Genomic DNA, 25,114 nt, shown 5'->3' on the forward strand with positions numbered 1-25,114 from the left:
TCTGTAGAACAATGGTTCTTGTACAGATGCAATGAGTCTTACACACAATGGTTTCTTCTGTGGCGACCGTGGCTCAGGGGGTTGGGAAGCGTATCTGTAACCGGAAGGTCGCCGGTTCGATCCCCGGGCTCTCTGTCCTGATCGTTGTGTCCTTGGGCAAGACACTTCACCTACCGCCTACTGGTGTTGGCCAGAGGGGCCGATGGCGCGATATGGCAGCCTCGCTTCTGTCAGTCTGCCCCAGGGCAGCTGTGGCTACAACCGTAGCTTGTCTCCACCAGTGTGTAAATGTGAGAGTGAATGAATAGTGGCATTGTAAAGCGCTTTGGGTGCCTTGAAAAGTGCTATATAAATCCAATCCATTATTATTCTGAAGAGATGAATTTTACCACTGTACTGTAACAGAATGCCAAATGCAAAACTGGAAGTGCTTAGGGATGACAGCAACTTAGCCAAAATGTGGCAGACCATTTAAGTTAGAGAGTGGCATTGGAGAGTGCTAAGACACATAGTGCTTAAACATCACAGAGTTCCAAGCTTACTTGGGCATTAACATTAGCACAAAAACAGTGTTTTGGGAGTTTCATGGAATGGGTTTCTATGGTAGAGCAGGTATGTGTAGGTATGATTCAATTTAGTTTTATTTATACAGCGCCAAATAACAACAACAGTCACCTCAAGGCACTTTATATTGTAAGGTAGACCTTACAATAATGCATACAGAGAAAAACCAAACAATCATACGATCCCCTATGAGAAGCTCGTTGGTGACAGTGGGAAGGAAAAACTCCCTTTTAACAGGAGGAAACCTCCAGCAGAACCAGGCTCAGGGAGGGGCGGGGCCATCTGCTGGGGTGAGGGGAGGAAGACAGGGTAATAAAAATATAATGTGTAGTCATTTGTAGTTGACCCAGTACTTATGTCCGTACAGTATACTAAATACTGGACAAATCCAGTCTTCATGCTCAGCTAAACTAACTAGTGGGTGACTACAGGCTGCTTTGCAAACGTGAGGACATTATCAGTCTAATTCAGGTTAAGAATGTGTATTTTTGCTATATAAGTGTATTTTCTCAGAACTATGAAGAACAGTTGTAGGACAGAGGTCTCAGGTTTTGGTCCACACACAACTATATTTAAGTATCTTGCTAGAGATATTCAAAGTGAGAAAATCCACGCTGCCGCCTGTTCTGTTTTTCATTCTTTTCCCCTCAACTTTCATATCATTGTTGTTGGAGTATTTTGTTTAATGTCAAAAATGTCCTTGCATAAAACAAAATGAGAAGGCTTTTGTGTGCAATTTTACATGACTGTGTTACTGTAGAGTAATTGTGATTGTGTTTGTGTTATCTTGTCTAACATATGTGGGAGTGGGAAACCCACATTAGGCAGTGAAAAACTGAAGTGGTTGGATGACAAAAAATATGTTGGAAAAGGCCTGCTGAGACCCCTCCCCACCTTAAAACACACACACACACACACGCCCTGATGTCGTCCACATTTAACTTATTTTCTTCATCTGTGTTGTAGTTACCTGTTTTGTCCTGCCATGCACAGGCTTCTGTGACGTTACTGCAGTTTAACTACAGCTAGGCTGTATCAGCAGCAGGAATGTGAATAGGAGGTTCTGTGACAGTCGAGAGAGGCTCAAGGTATCTTCAATATCCCACATGACCTTGCAAATTCATTATCAGAACTGCTCACAGACACTCATGTATCACTGATAGCTTTCTTTGTTTAAGTGAGAGGGCCAGCAGAGAAAACCAAACTGAGATGAAATTGTCAGAAGTGTTGGAATTAATACTTGTTTCAAGCCAAATCTTTGAGTTTTACCTGCCCTCATGCAGCTACGGTTACGTGACTGGGTTCATAAACGAACCAGCAGAAGGGACAATGGACTAAATGAAGCAAAACCAGTTTAAGGTCACAGAAAACAGTCTCTCAAGGATAATATATTCTTTGTTTGTGTGGAATCTTCCGACTATCCCTCCTGCATAATGTAGTGTGCATGTGTAGCGGTGTGTTGGTGCCTGTGTACATTGTCACAGTTGTTTATGGCAACATCCTTGAATCTCAGCTGGCGTTTTAATCACAGTGCAGCATCAGACAGAAGCGCAGCTTTGAGTGGATGGAACGAATCGCTGTGTCACACTGTGAGGTGGAGTGTGACCTGCAACCACAGGGAATTATCAAGAGGATGATAAAGGTTTCCCCACTTCTCTATCTGGCTTCAACTTGTCTTGAAAAACTTTTAATTATCCGCTTTTCTTTGTCAGGGTGTAATTTGCTTGCACACAGATCTCAGATATTTCAGACTAGGACCAGGAGAATTATGGGCCCCAAACTAGACAGGTGTGGTTTCATGATGTCTCTATAATTAAGACGGTGTGCATCTATGCACAAAATAAGATGATCTCAAATTGAGCGGCCTGATGATATTACACTTTCTTGAAGACGTTTCATCCGAGAAGCTTCTTCAGTTCTAAGAGCAATTGGTGGAGAATCCCAGATTTTAAGCCCTTAGGGAGTATCCCTAAGAGGGTCATGGACCCCCTATTGATCCTCTGCCTAATAACAGGAGCCAAGGTGTGAAAACGGGTGTTTCAGGTAAACCCACTGTGAGACCTTGTCACACCCTATCATGTGATTCACTGAGGTCAAATGACCCAGGATGTAAGTGGGTGTTAAGGCGCTGGGAAGAGTCTCAAAACGGGATTATAGATGGAAGACAGTTGGTGTCGTAAGCCACCACCTCTGTTAACTGGGTTGATAAGAATGATATGAGAAATCTGAAAGAGATAAGCAACCGCTTCAATATGGTCCATTTAACTGAAAAACCAAGGAAACAAGCAAATACACGCTTGAATAATTATTTTTATTTGTATTTGTATTTGTATTCTATTTTTATCTTATTGTATATTTATTTTATTTTATTCTACTGTATATAGTATTTTATTTTATTCTATTCTGTACAGTTGTGTACTGTATTTATTCTTATTGTATTCTAATTTTTGCCTCATAACTTTTGCACTGTCCACTTCCTGCTGTGACAAAACAAATTTCCCACGTGTGGGACTAATAAAGGTTATCTTATCTTATCTTATTTACTGATGCAGTAAACTGCTCAGCATTTCATGACATAGTCCCAAAACCCAATACTTAAATCTGTCAAGAGGCTTGAAGGAGCTAGGTTGCACTGAAAGTGATGATGTTACAATAAATAGTCAGACACCCTCTATTCCTAAATTAAAGATGTTATGTTATTCAGAATCAGATGTGGCCGCTATTATAGACAAATTTTTAAAAAATCTAAAGTTAAAGATGTGTATGGTTTGAATATTTATTTTAGAAATGCTCACAAAGATTCTTTGATGTTTCCAATAACACATATGATTAATCTATCACTCAGGTTTCCATGTTGTTCCAACAACATGGAACTCCAATTTACAAACTGGGGAATAAATCAGATCTTAAAAATGACCTATGAGTATATACTAATATCCTGAAAACATGGTTGTTAGTTGGAGGCAGATAGATTGTAAGTATAGTAAATTCATGAAAAAGCAACAACAAAGCATCACTTCCAGCAGTTTGCAACAGGGCACAAGCAGAGAAAAGGGCACAGAGCCTTTGCTCTAGCAGGTGATTTCTCTCTGTGAGAAATGACTTCACATTTCATTTTCTAATCTTAATGAAATTTTAATACAATTGCCGAGATTGTTTTGTAATTCATCACTGAATGAAAAGTGCTCTTTCCTCTGAGACAAATTCGATGACAGGTTGACTTCTGGTTGGAAACAATCATGGTGACGTGCCTCCTGAGCCTCCAGAATTCCTCTTTTATCCTCTCCTATATCTGACAATGATAACTTGTAGGAATCAGCTCCTGGGCCAGTAAACAGCTGCTGAGATTAATCACTGTGATGGAAAGTTACTGGCACTAAAAATTTAGCATAGGCTGAAATTGGGAAGTAGTCAGATTTTCCCAGAGAACAGTAAACTATAGCTTGATCTGAATGATCCATACTTAGTTTTAAGTATTATTCTTTTATTGTCAGCCACAAATCTTTTTTTTAAATACTTGTTGTCCTGTATCTTACACTTTTCTCTCTCACTTTCTTAGTGGTATTCCTGGGAAGAAGTGTGGAACCATCATCTTCACCGCTGAGGAGCTGAGTAACTGCAGAGTTAGTATCAGCTTAGATGAACCTTGTGATACAAACAGTAAGAGGAGTTAGAAAGTTAAGCATGGCAGCCCGACCTCATGATGGCCACAGTCTGTGTTTCCATTTGTTAACCAAGTAAATTTAAATTACCTGGATATTGAATGACCATTTAAAGGACTTCAGGATAATTTTGTAATTTGCATCATACTCTCAGTGTGATGAGAAGAGCTGCTCATGAATTATAAATCCTTATTTTACACTTTGTTTTTTATATCCATGTTGAAGAAGATCAGATTACTGTTATGTATATATGTAATCAGGTTTGACCTTCTTTGCTTCACTATCAGACTCGTGGTGGTGGTGACAGCTCAAGAGTCCTTGAGAACTCTGAGAGCCCTGTTGGATTTATTGTTCAAATGTTTGTCTCTGAGCAACAATCTATCTTCTATACATTTCAATTAACGGTCAACCCAGTACTGCAATACCTTTTGCACCAGAACCTCATTCTTTCTTTCTTAAAGAAACAAAACAAATTGAATCCATGAATCCACATGGTAGGATTTGTAAAGAATTTATTGGTAAATCAGGGTGGAAAATAAGTATTTGGTCAATAACAAAAATACAACTCAATACTTTGTAACATAACCTTTGTTGGCAATAACAGAGGTCAAACGTTTACTATAGGTCTTTACCAGGTTTGCACACACAGTAGCTGGTATTTTGGCCCATTCCTCCATGCAGATCTTCTCGAGAGCAGTGATGTTTTGGGGCTGTCGCCGAGCAACACGGACTTTCAACTCCCGCCACAGATTTTCTATGGGGTTGAGGTCTGGAGACTGGCTAGGCCACTCCAGGACTTTCAAATGCTTCTTACGGAGCCACTCCTTTGTTGCCCGGGCGGTGTGTTTTGGATCATTGTCATGTTGGAAGACCCAGCCTCGTTTCATCTTCAAAGTTCTCACTGATGGAAGGAGGTTTTGGCTCAAAATCTCACGATACATGGCCCCATTCATTCTGTCCTTAACACGGATCAGTCGTCCTGTCCCCTTGGCAGAAAAACAGCCCCATAGCATGATGTTTCCACCCCCATGCTTCACAGTAGGTATGGTGTTCTTGGGATGCAACTCAGTATTCTTCTTCCTCCAAACACGACGAGTTGAGTTTATACCAAAAAGTTCTACTTTGGTTTCATCTGACCACATGACATTCTCCCAATCCTCTGCTGTATCATCCATGTGCTCTCTGGCAAACTTCAGACGGGCCTGGACATGCACTGGCTTCAGCAGCGGAACACGTCTGGCACTGCGGGATTTGATTCCCTGCCGTTGTAGTGTGTTACTGATGGTAACCTTTGTTACTTTGGTCCCAGCTCTCTGCAGGTCATTCACCAGGTCCCCCCGTGTGGTTCTGGGATCTTTGCTCACCGTTCTCATGATCATTTTGACCCCACGGGATGAGATCTTGCGTGGAGCCCCACATCGAGGGAGATTATCAGTGGTCTTGTATGTCTTCCATTTTCTGATGATTGCTCCCACAGTTGATTTTTTCACACCAAGCTGCTTGCCTATTGTAGATTCACTCTTCCCAGTCTGGTGCAGGTCTACAATACTTTTCCTGGTGTCCTTCGAAAGCTCTTTGGTCTTGGCCATGGCGGAGTTTGGAGTCTGACTGTTTGAGGCTGTGGACAGGTGTCTTTTATACAGATGATGAGTTCAAACAGGTGCCATTCATACAGGTAACGAGTGGGGGACAGAAAAGCTTCTTACAGAAGACGTTACAGGTCTGTGAGAGCCAGAGATTTTCCTTGTTTGAGGTGACCAAATACTTATTTTCCACCCTAATTTACGAATAAATTCTTTACAAATCCTACCATGTGAATTCATGGAATTTTTTTTCACATTCTGTCTCTCACAGTTGAAGTGTACCTCTGGTGCAAATTACTGACCTCTGTCATCATTTTAAGTGGGGGAACTTGCACAATCGGTGGCTGACTAAATACTTTTTTGCCCCACTGTATTCCAGCCATTCACAGAAGTAGGCCCATGCCCAGAACCCAAGGACCAATGGGATTTTCAATCTCTGGATCATATCTTTGCTGAAGATGAAGCAGAGACACAAAACAGCATATGGATGACCATCTTTCTGAGGATCCCAAAAGGTTGATTCTGTTCCTCTGGACGTAGTGTTTTCAGTGGAAGAAACATTTCGTCACTCATCCAAGTGACTTCTTGAGTCTCAGCTGACTGCAGGTCTCCCCAACCTTATAAACAGTACATTTGCAGAATGACTGAAACCAGCACCACTGAATGAACAATGGGCTGGGAGGTCAGTTCCTTGATCATTAATTCTCATGACGATTGATCAACTACCACTTATCAAAGCCCACTGATCGAAGCTCATTGATCAAAGATCACTGATCAATGGAAAGAAAGCTCCACCCGATCCAGGATTGAAGGACAACTGTTGCCTAAGTGAAAACCCTTATGTGTCAGGACTATCGGAACAGTTGAGAAGCATTTTTTCTAAACATTTCTAAACTATTTGTGTCGGGTGGCTTTTAAACCACCCGACACAAATAGAGTAATATAGTGTACGCTGATGATTTATACACCAGGGAAACCAAACAACCTCTAGCAAAGCTGATGGTACGATGAAGAATTCGTCAGGCGAGGACTCCGCAGTCTATTTACACCTCCAGGCCAGTGGACACTCTTTCAATCATGAGGATGTACACATCGAGCGGGGAGTCAAGGAGGTCATTTACGTGAAAAGGGAAAGACCATCTCTGAATCGAGGAGGGGGCCTAAGGGTATATCTTTCACCATCTTACAATGCTGTGATTGCAGCCATTCCCCAACTCTCTGTCAAGACCATTGGACTGGTCTTCACAGACAAGACTGGTGTGATAGACCCCAGCCTGTATCTTGTGCTCAGAGCTTGTTGATGTGCTGTCTTCAGCACTGACCATGGCTCAGGGGTTTGGGAAGTGCACCTGTAACCGGAAGGTCGCCGGTTTGATCCCCTACCGCCTACCTGTCTTGGCCAGAGGGGCCAATGGTACAATATGGCAGCCTCGCTTCTGTCAGTCTGCCCCAGGGCAGCTGTGGCTACAACTGTAGCTGCCTCCACCAGTGTGTGAATGTGAGAGTGAATGAATAGTGGTATTGTAAAGTGCTTTGAGTGCCTTGAAAAGCGCTATATAAATGCAATCCATTATTATTATTAAATGTTAAATGGCTCTGTGTTATATCCTGTTGCCACTAGGTAAAGTTCTTGTTGGGTTTGAGTCATGTGCTCAATAGACTTTTTGTCTACGGATATTACAGTTTGCTAGACAACATCCTCTTTTAAGTACTTATTGTCAAATTATGTTCAAAAATTCACAAGTTCATTCTTAAAAAATAAACTTGAAGATAGACCGGATCCTGAAAGAAACTGTTCTTGTTTTCCTAGGACATAGCCACTATGCAGTTTTGTGCAAACAAGCTGGATAAAAAGGATTTCTTTGGCAAGTCTGATCCTTTCCTTGTCTTCTACCGGAGCAACGAGGATGGCACGTGAGTGTTTTGTTTGGAATGTATGAATTGTTAGAGAAACTGTATATCCTCTGATATGCAGTCAATCTGTTAGCTGTCCATCTAAAGAAAAGCGCTGCTCCTCTGTTCCAGTTCTGGCCTTATTACTGCCGGTGAGTAAAAAAAAAAACGCTAACACATTTGTCTTTTGGATCCAGTCCCATGAGGAGAGTGAAAGGTACTAACTCTTCAGAAGGAAGAAGTGGTTATAGATTTTCTCTACACTGAAGTAGAATGTTTTAATTTGTACTTCGTTTAAGTTTTAAGTATTTCAAAAATATAGTTCAGGATGAAAACTTTCTGTTTACTCTGGACTGTTTCTGGTGTCTAATGTTACATTTCATTTAGATGATGAGTAATAATAATAATAATAATAATACATTTTATTTATGAGCGCCTTTCAAGTCACCCAAGGACACTTTACAATAGGATAAAACACTTAGTAACACTTAGTAGCATGAAGCCTTACCAAATGTCATTATTTAACCAGGGATATGTGGTATCCAGGGACACATTTTGTTCACTATTTCCTGTCAATCCTAGAGCCCACCAACATGTGTTTCATGATAAAAAAAAAACTCCCCCCTCCTGACATTTCATCTATGTTGAGATGTCTCCTTTTGTTTGCAGGTTTACGATCTGCCACAAGACTGAGGTGATCAAAAACAACCTAAACCCTGTCTGGCAGTCATTTACTATTCCTGTTCGAGCACTTTGTAATGGAGACTATGACAGGTGAGAGAACAGTGCACTGATTACTTTCTTATTTTAAATCATTATGCTATCGAATATAAAGGTTTATATTGAGCTAACACAGGGTCAGCTACTGCAAAAAAATAAATAAATAAAAAAAATAAAGACAAAAACCCGACAGCTACTACTTCAAATTTAATTTCCTACTAATTTGTAGTCAGACAAAAGAGCTCTCACCTCTTTAATATATGTCTTTACCAGTGTTGGTCAAGTTACTTGAAAATAATAATTAGTTACTAATTACTGATTACTGCTCCAAAAAGTAATCCCATTACTTTACCGATTACTTATTTTCAAAAGTAATTGGTTACTTTATTACGGTACTTTTTAAAAACATGATGCACAACCTGAATAAGTAATAAAGCAACAGATCTTTCAGCCCAGTTCAATTTTTTCTGCATAATCCATCATATAAAAGTGAAGCAAATGAAAAAGTCTGTTTTGAAAAATTTTTTTATTAGTTTTAATCTTTAGTTTCATGCACATTGCATCAAGCAAAAATTAAATTATATGCAGCAGTCTCTGACTGGAAGAAATGTGTTTAACATTTAAACCTTTTCTGCAGATTCCAGCTTATAAAATTTAAAAAAAAAATGTTTTGTGTTTACACTTTTTCAAATAGATGCAAGTAAAACACACCAAAAAATTTATAAAATCAAAGATTGAGCAGCACTAAGTCCTGTCTCTTAAATCTGTTGTCACCTGTTTAGCAGGAGTGGGGCGGGTGGAGGTTTGCCCGGTGCCACAGCGTTCATGTCAGTGGGAGGATCCGGGGGTTTCTCTGTGAATGTCACATTCCCGTGGCAGCGTGCTCGGAGCTCGCTCAGAAGTTTAATTTTTTGCTGTAGAAAGACGTTTTCTTCCCACGCAGAGTGAACAGCAGACGCTAATGTTTTTGTAATTTTTTACGGAATCAAACTCAAAGTAATGTGAGTACTTCCAAGCTTTAAACGCTGCACGGTCGTACTCTCTCCTGCTCTCCATATTATGCATTGTTGATCTGCACATGTCTGTTGCTGTGCAGGCTAATTTGTCACAGACGTTTGCCACCTACACTATGTCTAGGTCACAGTCTGCTAGTCAGAATTTGGTTATATCATGGAAATTTGATGCAGCTACAGAGTGTCAATGCTAGTTTTGCTTTCCTTGTGTCTTTGTCAAGTCTTTCCAGCTGTGTTTCCTGTGTGTTTCCATTCTCCCTAATCACCCTCGTGTGTGTATATATTTTGTCTGTTTTCTCTTTGTCTCTTATCAGGACGTCTGCTTCTCTTGTCCATGTTTCCAGGTTCCATGTCCAAGTTAATTCATCCAGTTTAGTTCTGTTAGTTAAGCCTCAGTTCCTGTTTTGCCTCTTGCTAGTATTTTCATTCAGCTTTTAATAAACGGCTCATGTTTTGTTAAAACCCACTACTGCCTGTACATGTATGCATTTGGGTCCTTATCCTCTTTCCTCACTGTCTGCTGCCATAGTCTCATGACATACTGTGCTTTATTGGACAACCAGCGTCCCTAACCTTAAACCCATAGAGGTATTGTCAGGAGGAAGATAAGAAAAAACCCAACCTAGAAATATAGATGAGCTGAAGGAGGGTGAAGGAGCCCCAACCAAGTTCTCATTACATTTTCGACTGTAGGAGTTCCATGACTTCATCCATGAAAAGCATAGAACATCTGAAGGTTCACTTGTACTCATCAGGACTTCAGACTTATGCAGAAACATCATCTTCTTTCTTAAACTGGGTCTGTCTTCAAATTGAAGATTTGAGGTTTGTCTTTCCATATTCATACTGAATCCTGTATAAAGCTGAACTCTGTGGTGGTCAGAATAATGCCAGCAGTCGGCCGTGAACTCAGTGTCAGGCCAGTGCTGGTGTTATTGAGACTAATGCAGAAGTAATAAGCAGCAAACACACACGCACAGTATGTACATCTAAGCCTAAATCAACCGACAAATAAGGGATTACTAAGGATTTTCCCTTAGACAGTAGTTGTCTTTCTTCGCACCTGAAGTGAATGTCCAGTTGGGATAACCACATTTACTCAGGGCCTTCTTAATAGGATATTCTTCTGCTTCCATGGCTGCTGTATCTGTGGGGATGCCTCTCATCATCCACTGGAGCACAAAGTGTCTGTCATCACCAGACTCTTAATAGAGCAGATTCAGTGCTGTGGTGAGTTTTAAAACAAGATTGGAACACTTCTAGAATTTCATATTCATACAGGAGGGACTTAAATTGAGAGTAGACAAAATTTTAAAGGAGTTTAGGCAACAAAGGTAGCTTGGAGACAGGCTCGACAAAAAAAGGTTAAGAAAAGGGTTGCACAATAGCATCTTTAAAAAATTTGGCACCACACTAGAGGTCAGACTACTGTTAATAATGGCTAGGATGAATGTGTGGGGGGTATATGTGTGATGCTAAATTTTGAGTCCTCTATTAGAGGCCTGGAATTTTGAGGGTTCTTCGCAGTATCTTAGGTGTACCTAGGACTGTGTTCTTCTGCACAGAGACCTCTTATACACTCGGATTCTGCTGGAGCTGCTCTTCTAGTATCAGGGTTACAACTCCTTATGTTCCTGTTACCACCAGGACTGCTTTGGACTTTACTTTCCACATCTGCTCCAGTTGTTCCTTCTCTATTTTCTTGTCCTCCTTCCTGATGTTGCTGTCTGTTGGGTTTGCCATATCTATCACAATTTTTTGTCTTCTGCTCCTTGTCACCCACTGCTACAGGGGTGTCAAACTCCAGGCCTCAAGGGCCGGTGTCCTGCAGGTTTTAGATGTGTCCTTGATCCAGCACAGCTTATTTAAATGGCTAAATTACCTCCTCAACATGCCTTGAGGTTCTCCAGAGGCCTGGTAAGGAACTAATCATGTGATTCAGGTGTGTTGACCCAGGGTGAGATCTAAAGACTGCAGGACACCGGCCCTAGAGGCGTGGAGTTCGACACCCCTGCACTACTGTCTGGTTAGTTTGCCAGCAGCTGCTTGTCTGTCTGGAACTTTTGGTGCCATAGGACCTTGTTGTTCTCCACCTCCTTTGGTGGTGTCTTGTATTGGGTATTTGGGACTTCTAGTCCATATATACTATCTCAGCCACTTGGTTAAGCCTCTCAGTGTATACTGTTCTTTACATCTTATGTTCTGCTACTATATGGTGGATAGTCTCTAGGGCACCTTTGGACGGACTTGTTGGCTTTGGTATATTCCTGCCTCTATGGCTGGTGCTTAGGGCCTGTTATTGGGCTGCCATGATCAGACATAATACATTTTTAAATGGACTAACAATGAGGGGGAGTTGTTGCTACGAGTAACACAAAAGTACAAAGCTGCAAAAGCGAGTGAGAATTAAAGAATTTAAAGAAAAGCTATCTGGAGCGCGTACAAACTGATATTCATCTTTTTTAGGGCAGTCAAAACAACCGCTGTATAATGTACTCTGCTATCTTTGTTTATTTGGTCACATGACTGCGTCACATGACTAAAATACGTCATCGTTTTAGAAAGTCTACGTTTTCGTGTGTCCACACTGCAACGGAACAGCTGCGTTTTGAAATGTATGCGTTTTCGAGAGCGTTTTCAAAACGCTGCCTTTTTCCTTGAGGAAAGCGCCGTCTCAGTGTGGACGGGAGGTCAAAACGGAGAGAAAACGATGCGTTTTCAAACAACAATGCATTAGTGTGAACGTAGCCTAAATAAACTCCTATCAGCAAGGATATCATCTGATTGTTGGGGCTTTGTCTCAAATCTTGTAGGGTCTTTACTGTACAAACTAAAGCAGGTTGAGCGGACTATTGTTGAGATTGGGTGCTGTTTGTTTAGACACTAAAGCTGGTGGGCCTAAACCTCACATCAGGAGGTTCTTTAAATACGAGGAGTATGTGTATCAGAAAACCAGGGCACAGAGACTGAGTAGGTCTAATCAAAGAAAGTTTATTCCCTGAGGAAGAAAGCATGCATAAATACTTTTTACACTAAAAATCCCACAATAAAATTGTCCAAAAAACGCAATACAAATATCAAAGTAAAATCATGCAAATAAAATCCAAACTACACTCAAGAATAAACACTAAAATAACAATAAATCCGACTATAAAACAAATACAAGTTTCTGCTGTGTAACATATAAATTTATTGAATTTAATTACATTTAATTACTTCTGACACAGTAGCTGTTTAAGTCACAGAAAACTGGACCTGCATCTCACACAGGCAATCAACCTGTACAGGAAAAGAACAAGAAGTAACAAGAGTCACTCCACCTCATACTCTAAAGCACAGCGCACACGGTCACATGGATGATCGCACGACTGAAAGAATCTGAGTCATAGCACCGACTTTAAGGAAGAAGGCCTACAATGTTTTTTAAAGTTGTCTTATTTCAAATATATAATCCATTATACGTATTATTTTTTCCATTATTTTCATTATTGAATGAATTTTTATATATTATATAATTATATAATTTTTGACATTGGTAAGCTGTATAACTTTAGGGTCACCATTATTTTAATTGATTTCATAATGTGAAACATCCTTTGAAGAAAAGTTAACTTACTCAACTTTCTGATGGTCTCTCCCTATTGGCTTCCTGCCATTTCACTTTCTCACCCTCACACTCCCTCTTATCTTCTGTAAATCTCACCTATGTCTATCTCACCTTGGCTTCCTTGTCTCACCTCCCTCCAGGACAGTCAAGGTGGACGTTTACGACTGGGACAGGGATGGGAGGTAAGCGCTCTCACTCTGTGTGACTCTAATTTTCCTTGCTTTAATTTTCAGCTCCACACGGAGTCTCTGAAATGTCACACATTATTCTTTCTGACCCAAGGCATTTTATTAGAACAAGTGAAGAGCTCCACCTGCTTGGCACACACTGGGCAATGAATGAAATCTTGTGAGTGAAAGGTTGCAGCTAAGTGGTTAGGAGGTCAGGTTATACATGGCTTCCACGTCTCATCACAGATGCTGGCTACTGTAGGAGCCCTCATACATGTGGGGCTTAATTTGCAGATATCTTGTGGGGGTTTTCAGGCTGTCTGACCTCATGTTGCTGTTCCACAAATTTTACTCTGAAAATACATTTTCAGTCTTTTCTCTATGTTCTATCTTCTGTCTCTCTTTTCACTTTTTGTGAGAAAAAAGGAAACCTGAAGGAAATGTTTGTCTTGCAGAATTCATCAGGCTGTAATTCTGATGCATTTTTACTCAGTTTCCCTTTTAGGCTTTGACACAGTATTCTGTTTTGTCAAAATAGAAACATAACAATGACAAATGTATACGCATAATACATTTTTGGATAAAATATCTCTATCGACCAATGACGTGTCATTGTGACAGGGACAAAGAAAGGGAATCCTTTGAGGCTAGACACTTTTTCAAAATTAAAACAGACACTGACTAACGAGCTACACATCACAAAAGTTAGAGCCATTAGAGGATCTGAGTGCTCTGTTGGGGCTATACACGTCGAGAAAGTCTGTTAGGTAACTGGGCGCCATTTTTAAAAGTATACAAAAGGATTTTAAATACGATATGGTATTTAACAGGGAGCCAGTGTAGATTGGCTAGAACAGGGGTGATGTGATCATGCCTTCTGGTGCCAGTTAAGAGGCGTGTTGTGGCATTTTGAACTAATTGCAAACGCTGGAGGAGAGAGAATTGGAGGCCCATGCACAGAGAATTGCAACAGTCTAGTCTCGAAGTAATAAAGGCATGGATAAGCTGTCCAAGGTCTTTATGTGGAATATAGGGCCTTGCCTTGGAGATTTAGCGTAGCTGGTAAAAACTCGTTTTCACAACTGAGGACACTTGTTTGTCTAATTTGAATCTTTGTGATCTAAAGCACAGGACAGCAAGGTTTAAAAGGCAAATATAGCCTAGTTAAATTAAATATCTACAGTTAATTTAATTCAGAGCAGCACAGTGGTGCGGTAGTTAGGGCTGTTGCCTCACAGCAAGAAGGTCCTGAGTTTGACTCATCTGGCCAGGTCTTTCTGTGTGGAATTTGCATGTTCTGCCTGTGTTTGTGGGAGTTCTCTCCACTTCCTCCCACAGTCCAAAGACATGCAGTTAGTGGGATTAGATTGACTGGTGAGTCTAAATTGCCCATAGGTATGAATGGCTGTCTTTCTCAATGTGTTAGCCCTGTGTCAGATTAGTGACCTGTCCAGGGTGTACCCCGCCTCTCGCCTTTTGGTATCTGGGATAGTTTAATGTGTGAGAAATACCACATCATAGAAGCTGAAAAGGATACACTTCTCCTTAAATTAGTGCAACTTAATTGCAACTATTTTGTATAAGTTTGTAATACAAGACAACAAAAGGAAGATCCATGCAATCCTTCACATTGGTTAAAGGGAACCCCGGCTATTAAGACATGTTTGCGCTAAAATATGTACTGTGCTTTCAATAACACATGTGGTACTAAAATACGCCAAATGTTTTCCTTAAGCACCATCCATCCATCCATTCGCTTCCGCTTGTCCTTTTTCAGGGTTGCGGGGGGCGCTGGAGCCTATCCCAGCTGTCATGGGGCGAGAGGCAAGGTACACCCTGGACAGGTTGCCAGTCTGTCGCAGGGCCAACACACAGAGACAGACAACCGTTCGTGTTCACATTCACTCCCGCTTTCACGCCTATAGGAAATTTGGATTAATCAATTAACCTATCCCCACAAACTGCATGTCTTTGTACGGTGGGAGGAAGCTGGAGTACCCGGAGGGAACCCACGCAAACACGGGGAGAACATGCAAACTCCACACAGAAACACTCTGGCCTGATGGTGGAATTGAACTCAGGACCTTCTTACTGTGCGGCAACAGTGCTAACCACCGTGCCACCGTGCTGCCCCCTTTTAAGCACATTTTATATAAAACCGATTTACCAGTAGGCCGCCATTGTTATTTAGTTCTCAATGCACTCTGGGTAGTGACGTCATACGGTTGCACCGCATCCAGTTCACAGTTAGCAGTGCACTGGAAATGGCTTCTGTTCAGCCTTTCCAGTTTGAACCAGAGCAAACCGAGAGAGAGAATGAAAATAGTCAACCAGCACTTAGTTTAGATGAAGATGAAAACAATCCGTCACATGAGGACGAGAGAGTCAGGTAAAACTACTGGTGTCTATGCGGCTACTGTAAAGCACCAAAACTTTTTGAAGCCGTATGTCTTAATCCAGATGTTCTTTGGGCAGCCCTTGTTAGCCTCCATGACAGGTATCCGGTCTTTAAGTGATAACGTGATGAATCCTGCGTCTGGGTCCAAAGTATTCTGCACTTAATAAGACTGATGTGTTTTAACATGTTTTGCTTTTGTATCTTGTTATTTAATATCAACAAGCCCCTAAAAACAGTCAGTGATCACTATCGGCTTCTCATGGTTTTTATTACCGCTAATTATTTTAAAACACAGTTTTTAAACCATTAAAATGTAACTACAGCCCAGCCCATGCAGCAGCAGTATATTAATGACTAACTAATCTCGGTGGTTCTCCTGACTGACGTTTGGTCCGTTTACAGAATCCTGCCATGCGATTGCATTTGCCCCTAACCATCGGGAGCCCTCACATTAACTTTTATCGAGTGGAAAAAAAGTCCTCCATTCATTAGTGGACCTTTGTTGTTGCCACTAGCTCTGTGCCAATTTTGGGCGCCGATTTTCTTTGTGCCCACGGACTGGTGGTCGATGTCGCTAACAGATGCTTATTCGATGCTCTGTCCTTTTCTTTAATACACTGTTTCACTCGGGCCATCGAGCCCCTGAATTGAGCTAATTTTGTGACTTCAGGGAATGTTTTTCAGTGTTTGCTCTTGGAGTTCCCTTCACTGACTGTTCCTAATTTCATGAACATGGCTACGAAGCACGGGGTTGAACATTATACCCCGACGGTCGGTCCCCCGGTGTTCGCACGCGTGCGCCTCCTCAACCCCGCAAAACCCTCCGTCGTTCGGGAAGAGTTTGCCGCTATGGAGCATCTCGAGCCTGTAAGGGCTGGCTAAGTGACGCTCATGTCAGGAGGGGCTAGTGCCTCCCTATATAATAGGCTGACATAGCGTCAGATGTCATTCAAAAACCTCTTCTCACTTCTCACAGAAGCCTGTAAGACAACTGTGCTATTGGGTGGTAAAGCTAAACTGTCCACAGATTCGAGTGAACAACTCGGTCACCGGGCGCTTTGTTCCCAGCATTTCAGTTGTCCACTAGCATACAAGCAGTAGCAATACTGTTCTGTAGCTAGTGCTGGTGTCAAGTAGCAATACTTTCACCCTGGGAAGTAGCAATATTTTCCCAAAGCGATGTAGCAACACTTTGCTAATAAAGGTACCACTAGCTTCACCATGAGGTAGCAATACCCTTCGGCACTAGCGGTTTTACACATTAGGTAGCAATACCTGCAGAAAAGTAGCACTACTTTTCACCCCATGCTAGCTGAGAAATAGCAATATTCTCCACACTCAGTGTTGGTCTCGCTAATGTGCACAACCCTCTAGCTAACCATGGCTACGACTGACAACGAAGTTGCGAAACTTTGTCCTTGCGGCAAGAGGATTTCTGCCTGGGATACACACCCGTGTGTACAGCATGCCTAGGCTTATCTCAGGCTCAGGCTGCCTTGACACCTGCACACGACTGTATCCACTGCGCGGCTTTCCCACGCAAACTCCGCACAGGCTAGCTCGCCAGGCTAACCTGTCGGGTGGCGACTCTTTGCTGTGTGAGGCTGCTGCAGCGCAAGGAGAAATTGAGATGCCTGATGATTTGGCAACAACGCCAGGCCGAGCTGGGCAGAGGCAGACCCTCAGCCCATCGCGGCCGCTCTCCCGTCGCTGGAGGCACATGGAGAATGTGAGTTTTTCCCCCATGTTGGAGTCGCCCGGGGAGGAGATGCTAATGATGACGGAGATGAGTCGGCTGACTCAGAACTCCTCCTGTCTGACGAGGAGGAGGAGGGTTCCACCTAGAATCAGCTGGGCTGCAAAGCCCTCGGCTACCGGCGAGGTTGAAAAACCGACACCGCCGTCTCCCCTGGATCTCGACATGCAGGACATGCGCAGCTGCTAGGCTCAACATCCCATGGCCCGCCATACAAACAGAGGTTGTAAAATCTCGTTTTGATGGTAAGAAATTGCCAAAGGCGAAAAAGATGGGGAAGCATGTGTTGGCTTACCAACCTGATGACTAAGGAAAAAGTGTTTTACTCGCTGCACGATCAGAAAGCGCCGCTCGGGGTGGATGCTCTGGCTCACGAGTGGCCAAGAACCCTCCTCTATGCTTTTCCCCCAGTGGCCCTCATTTCTCCAACTCTGGCCAAATTGAGAGAGAGAGGTCACTATATGATCCTGATAGCCCCGCACTGGCCAGGGAAGCAGTGGCTGGCAGAGATTTTTCAGCTGCTGTGCGGCCCACCTTGGCTGTTATCACTACGCAGAGACCTCCTGTCTCAGGCACGGGTGGAAATATTCCACCCCCACCTGGAGATGCTAGCTCTAAGGGCTTGGCCTGTGAGTGATTTAACCTGAACACAGTGGGGCTCCCTCATAGTTTTATCGACACTATTCAGTGTTCTAGAGCATAGGTGTCAAACTCTGGCCCGCGGGCCAAATTTGGTCCACAGCCTAATTACATTTGGCCCGCGAAGCCATACCAAATTACTATTAGAGCTGGCCTACTGGCATTATACAGCTAATATATATATTGTTTAGTATTAAGCTTTGCTTGTTCCATATTCAGTTTTTCAGCAAAACGTGTTTGAGTCCATAAGAAAAGATTCATTCTTGTATCTAGAGGAAGATTTTTTTTTTTCAATAAATATTAATGTTAGCCCACGACTTTGTTCCAGTTTAGAATTTTGGCCCACTGTGTATTTGAGTTTGACACCCCTGCTCTAGAGCATCGTCTACTAGGACACTATATGAGCACAAGTGGCGTGTGTTTGAAAGCTGGTGCTTAGAATCACAGGCCATCCCTTTTCAATGCTCTGTGGCTGTGATTCTGTCATTTCTTCAGGCCCTGATTGATAAGGGTAAAGCCTTCTCCACCATCAAGGTGTATTTGGCAGCAATTTCAGCCTGCCATATTGGTTTTGAGGGGAAGACTGTTGGCCAGCATCCCTTAATATGCCGTTTCATGAAGGGTGCACGGCGTAAATTGCCTACATCTAGGCCACTGGCTCCATCGTGGGACCTTCTCACAGTATTGGCTGCGCTCTCCTGTTGCCCATTTGAACCCCTGGAACAGGTTGAGTTAAAATTTCTGTCCTTGATGACAGCTCTATTAATTGCTTTAGCTTCAGCTAAGCATGTAGGAGAGATCCACGCTCTGTCAGTGCATCAGTCATGCATTCAGTTGTCCTCGGATAATACGAGGGTCAGTATGCGGCTAAACCTCGCCTTTATCCCAAAGGTTGTCGGCACATGTTCCCCTACAGATGTTCTGGCCTTTCACCCACCGCCTTTCTCCTCAGAGGAGCAACAGCGGCTGCATACCTTGTGTCCAGTCCGTGCACTGCGCATTTATATCGACAGAACCCAGAGTGTCGGACAAAGTGAAAAGCTATTCGTGTCCTGGGCTAATCCACATAAGGGAAAGCCTGTGTCTAAACAGCGCCTCTTCCATTGGATAGTAGGAGCAATTGCCCAGGTCTATACTAGCAGGGGTCTTCAGCCTCCTCACACATTTGCTAGGTTTTACAGGTTAGATGTAACAGCACCTAACCTAGCGCATTCAGTCCTCAGTGCAGGTTCTTCCCAGGTGGGAGCTTCTCCCCTGTGAAGTGCTGTTGGGAACAGTTGTCTTCTTAACAGGCATGTCTGGCAATCCAGCAGTCAGTATTCCTCCCATAGTGAGACACGAAACGAATGCTATGAAAGAGAACTTAAGGTTATGTATATAACCCCAGTTCTCTGAGTAGCATGAGTGAGTGTCTCACCAGACCGCTCTCCTTGCTATGGAAGCGAGGAAGAGGAAGAGGTGGGCTTGTTTTGAATGACATCTGACGCTATGTCAGCCTATTATATAGGGAGGCACTAGCCCCTCCTGATATGGGTGTCACTTAGCCAGCTTGTAAGGGCTGGCGTAATGGTATCTGAGCTTCTGATGAGGTCACGCAGGAGGCCTTCCCATAGTGAGACACTCACTCAGGCATGTTTCGGCTTTGCCACGTCCCACGTCGGTTAAAGCGCTGCAGGAGTTCTTGGGGGGTCTACAACCGCTTTCTCCCCAGAGCTGCGCACCTGCTGTGTTAATCAAGAGCTCTCATGTCATCTGTGTTTACCTCTACAATATTATATTTAGATGTATTTAGATGGAAGCTAGCGAGCTAACTCCCTGCTAACTTCTAACTCAGTTAAATGTCATAAATTCCGTTTTCATGGATGCCTGGATGTTAAACTTAATTGATACACCTGGCAGAGCTGCCACACTGATCATTTTATTACAGATGAACAAATTTAGACAGTTTTTCAACTCTCAGTAATGCTGCAGTGATCATTTGACTTTTGCAGCGGAGTTTGCTAAGAATGCTAATAACATCAGACTCAAAGACCGGATAGTGCTGGTCTACCAAGTCGTAACCAGGTCACTAATAGACAACTTAATTGACACCATTGCTACACTATGAAAAACAAAACAGGTTAGCTGAACGAAAGCACTTATACTGCTAACAACCAATACACGTCATTGTCCCAGAATGCATTGCGTGCGAAAAAACATGGCCGCTCCCACGGCTCCAAAATAATTTTAAACAACAAAGATTTAATGAATAACAACAAAAAAATTGTAGTTATTCTTAAGTATGTTTTTATGTGGTGGAGATAATTTGTAACATATTTAGAGTAACTTGTCATAATAGTCGGGGTTCCCTTTAAGTGGACTCTTTCTATTTATATTTGTATTTCATAGCTTAAAAAGAGAGAAAATCATTCGGACACCATGTTGTTGAACAAAAGGACTATAATTTTTTGTCAAAAAGAATAGAAAGTCATGTTACAGATACAACAATAACTGTTTTCTTTTTATTCGTTATCTTTATCTCATTCTCCCTTCCAGTCATGACTTTATTGGAGAATTCACCACAAGCTACAGAGAACTATCCCGAGGCCAAAGCCAGTTCAATGTCTATGAGGTAAAAAAAAATGAAAAGAAAAAAAAAGACAGAGTGCAACAAGAAGTACATTTCACTTTGGTCACAAAATGACAAAGATTTTCTCCAAAAACTATTTTTTGTTGATTGTGTCGATGGTATTAACAACACAGCTAGTTCCTTCAGTGTTATATATTATTCATGAAGTAATATTCCTTGTGTTATGAATTCCAGCCTTTATTTGAGGACAGTATTAAATCGCCACCTGTTCATATTAGCTTAGAAATATGAGGAAAGACTATATAATGTGTTCTGACTTGTTTGTTGAAAAGCTTGTTTCATGTTTCCTCTCTTATGGTCAAGGTGTTGAATCCTAAAAAGAAAGGCAAAAAGAAGAAATACATCAACTCAGGGACGGTAAGACTCGTCAGTGTGTCATGTCAACAGCTGTCACATGTTTCATGGGGATGACTCATAGCAGGAGTGATTTATCAGTCCAGTAAATGTATAATGTTTGCTGTTAGCCTGTCTGTAACCTCCCTTGGTTCTCTTGATATTTTTTCTCATTTCCCTTTCACTTTCTCCCAATCTTCAAGGTGACCCTGCTGTCTTTCAAAGTGGAGTCAGAGTATACATTTGTCGACTTCATCAGAGGAGGGTAAGAACTCAGTCAGTCATGTTTCATTAGGGTAGAGTCGAACATACACAAATGATATTACTGGAAGGTAGTACAAAGGGTGCAATGTGTTATAAACTTTGACTAAAATGTTTACACTTTTCTTACATTCTGGTTTTCCAGTGAAAAAAATCAGCCCTCATTTGATTCTTGAGTCACAGTTTAGTGACTCTTCACAGCTTCTGTCTTTTATCCCCACTGCTCTATTTGTCGAACCTGACATTTAGTTTGCCACTGCACACAATGTTGTTCAGATAAATGATAACCAAGATAGCAGATTTCACTAGGAAATGTCTGCTTCTGATTGATGAGAACTTGAGTTGTCACTGAAGATGGCCTTGACTGATGTTATACTTTTTACTTACATCAATTATTCTAAACAAAAAAGACACATTGAGTATCACGACAAGCTGGGCAGTCATGGCGTAATATGAACATTCGTCTTGTTCCAACATGACTGTATACAAAGCAAGATCCATAAAGACATGGATGAAGAATTGGGCCTGGAAGAACTCTGCGCCTTTGGGATGAATCAGAGCAAAGTGGATTCAGGCCGTCTTGTCTGACCTCACAAATATGCTTCTGGAGAAATGGCCAAAAATTCCCATAAACCTCATGGAAAGCCTTCCCAGGAGACTTTTACTCAAGTTATACTCATATGTGTGTGAAGCCAGATGAGTGAATACTTTCAGCAATGTAGTGTATTTCTCATACTTTTACTTTATAAAACTAGGGGTAGAAAATGTTTTGGAACAAAAGAACATCAGTAATAATGCTGTGGTTATAAAACCATAACATGTAAATAACTAACCCCCAACATGCCAGAAAAATCCAATATAACTCATTAAACTGAAATGGCAATAAAGCAGAGGGCATGACACAAGAAAGTCAGCTATGCTATGCTCTCAGCACAACTTAAACACAGCAGTCGTAACTAAATCTAAAGCAAAAGCTTAAGAAAATACACAGTAATTCAAAGAAAGTGCTTCACCCCTGTACTTCTAGTTGGTTTACTGACAACCACAGATTGCATCAGGCAGATCAGACAAGTGTAGCGGATGATGTCATATTGCATCAGCTCTAACTTTGACCAATATGAGCATGCTTTGAGTTGCATCAGCTGCATCAGGGTCACACTCTGAACGTTTGATTTGTTAACTACGTAACCTAATTAGCTGAAGTAACTAGCGTTTCACTCATAAATACTGTGTGATATTAATACAATAAATGTGTTACAGCAGTCAAGCAAATAGGCTGGAAGAAAAAACATTCCAAGGTAGTGCACTTTATTTGAACACTGATGTTTCTTAAACCATCAGTGAGGCATTTGCTGCTGCCTCACTGCTTTTGTTTTAGAGTTTTATATTGCTGAATTTGTTTTCTCATCATTCTGGACAGCTCATTTTTTTAAAATTGTTTTTGTTGTGAAATGTAAGCTACAGAAAGCTGAAGAATTCACTGGGCAAAAACAATACTACATACGTTAATAATTTGTAGATTTCAAATACTTTAGATGTCTTACAATTTCTAACCGGTGACCAGTACGTTTCTCGATCTGGCATGAAGAGCTGTAGATGTTCTTCCAATCTCAAAACGAAGTCCTGACCACTGTGACTGATATCAATGTGCTCAATCTCCCACCAGGACACAACTCAACTTCACTGTAGCCATAGACTTCACAGCATCCAATGGTAAGACAGTGTTTCATCTTAATGCATGCAGGAAATGTCCACACATCTGTTCAGTGAGATTTTTTTGCCCACAAAATAATTTGTTGTCGCTTTTTTACTTTAGTTAGACTCTTTTTGCCTTCTTTTGAAAAAATCAATTTCAGTGGCATTGACAAATAACTGCCACACAATTATTTGTCTGTCTTGGTGGTGGTCTATATGGAGACACTATTCGTGCTATTATGTTCCCAAATGTCTATCATGCTATCATCAACCATCACACATATGCACAATATGTACTTCTGTGTAAAGTATGGAAACTGGAATATGTCCTAAAAATATCACAATGGACCAGCTGAAGAATATAGTGCACAAGCTGATTGTCCATTAAAAATGACCTTCACATTGAGAGTTGCTTTTTGATTAGCCACTTAAGAGCATTTTTAAAAAGCCTGAACACCAAGTCCCTGTTATTCTACAGAGGTGCCTGCAAAGAAACACAATGACAGTCACCTATCAGCCAGACAGGAAAAAACAAACTCCTAATTGCAAAGTCTTTAAGTTGAAAAATTCTCAAAGAAAGAAGCTCTGTTAACGAAATAATGAGAGATTAGCAATATTACACCTAATCTGGTTGTTCAAATACTTCATCAGTCCATCAGGCTAATGGGACTTACTAAACTGAGGCAGCCAGATTATTGTTGTATTGTAATTAGTGTTTACAAGACATGATTGATAGTGCTGATTGACAGCACAATTTGTCAGTTTTGGGCCAGGAGTTACCTCTGTGTTTGTAGGAATTTTATTTTTTTGCCCATGGCAGCGTGCTCGGTGCTTGCTCAGATTTCAAGTTTAATTTTCTGCTGTAGAAAGAAGTTTTCTTCCCACGCAGAGTGAACAGCAGACGCTGATGTTTTTGTCACTTATTACAGAATCAAACTCAAAGTAATGTCAGTATTTCCAAGCTTTAAACGCTGCACGTTCGTACTCTCTCCCGCTCTCCATAACATCCATCGTTGATCTACACACGTCTGTTGCTGCCACGGACGTCGCACGCTCGTACGTCATTGTCATGAGACACTCTCACCAACAAAATCATGGTTTAGTAACGCAGTAAGGCAGCGTGCTTATGGGAAAGTAACAGTAATCTAATTACTTTTTTGCAATAGTAATACTTGTTCTCGTTACTTGTAATCAAGTAATCAGATTACAGTAACGCGTTAACACATTACTGCCTATCTCTGCTCAGCACATTGCAAAGCATGGAGTAAAGGATGCTGCCACAGCATATGTTTCCTGCAGTTACAGATCACTGGCAGTATCTGGCAGTCTGATGCACTTGGCTGGGTTTGACAGGTGCCTGGAGAACGATACTTGCTCTTGCTCTGCATTGTACCAAGTGTAATCAATAATTACATATTCCCCTTTACATAATTCTATTATATAATCACCCCACATAATTATGGTGTGGGGTTGTTTTTCAGGAATAGATCTCACAGGCTTAGACAGAAGCTTAATGCTTCAGGGGATGGCCCCTTCCTCTTCCAACGTGGCTGTGCATCAGTGCACAAAGCAAGGTCCATAAAGTCATTAATGAGCAGGGTTGGTGCGGAAGAAAAACGTTGTTAACAAAAAGTTGTTATAGCTGCAAAAGGTGGGGTATTTTATAACGTTGTGACTACTGACAGGTAAGGTGAATAATACCGATTATCTTTTAGTCATGGCACCTGTTAGTGATTGGGATATATTAGGGAGCAAGTAAACATTTTGCTCTTAAATGTAGATGTGTTTATCAAAGAGGGTTTAGCGGCTAAAACAGGACAACACTGCTTAAAACCTTTCATGCTAGGTTGTGAGCCCACAAATTGAAAAGACCGCATTCAGACTTAAAGAACTGACAACATGTCAGACAGCAAAGAAACTACACAGATACGAATAAGGATGCTCTTTGAAATGTATTTTCTTTCCACGGCTCCATAATATCAATTCTACAAAACCACGTTTCTCAAAATTTAGTTGGTCTTTTTTTTGGAAAGCAAAAAACAAAAACAAAAACCAACTAATTCCAGTAGTTACACAACATAGTGGTTTCCTTCATCATGTCTGCATGTGTGTTTTTTGCAAGTCTAATAAATGTGTAATTGCTTTTCTTCATTCTCTGATAAGAACATTCTCACGCTAATTTTGCTGCATG

General features: G+C 41.5%; 1 protein-coding gene across 1 annotated transcript in view; it reads left to right on the forward strand.

Moving 5' to 3' along the window:
* The window catches only part of LOC146631467 (copine-9-like), a 205,653-nt gene that overhangs the window by 135,302 nt on the left and 45,237 nt on the right, over positions 1-25,114 (forward strand). Inside the window, exons 8-15 of the mRNA XM_085353696.1 lie at positions 4,124-4,187; positions 7,620-7,723; positions 8,372-8,476; positions 13,183-13,224; positions 20,541-20,616; positions 20,938-20,991; positions 21,171-21,232; positions 22,895-22,941. Of these exons, the coding sequence (XP_085209822.1) occupies positions 4,124-4,187; positions 7,620-7,723; positions 8,372-8,476; positions 13,183-13,224; positions 20,541-20,616; positions 20,938-20,991; positions 21,171-21,232; positions 22,895-22,941 (554 nt within the window). The remainder of the gene's footprint in view (positions 1-4,123; positions 4,188-7,619; positions 7,724-8,371; positions 8,477-13,182; positions 13,225-20,540; positions 20,617-20,937; positions 20,992-21,170; positions 21,233-22,894; positions 22,942-25,114) is intronic.

Source organism: Diplotaxodon limnothrissa, linkage group LG5 (assembly GCF_057381915.1).
Source record: "Diplotaxodon limnothrissa isolate DT_005_m linkage group LG5, D_limnothrissa_male_GT1.1, whole genome shotgun sequence".
Lineage (NCBI taxonomy): Eukaryota > Metazoa > Chordata > Actinopteri > Cichliformes > Cichlidae > Diplotaxodon > Diplotaxodon limnothrissa.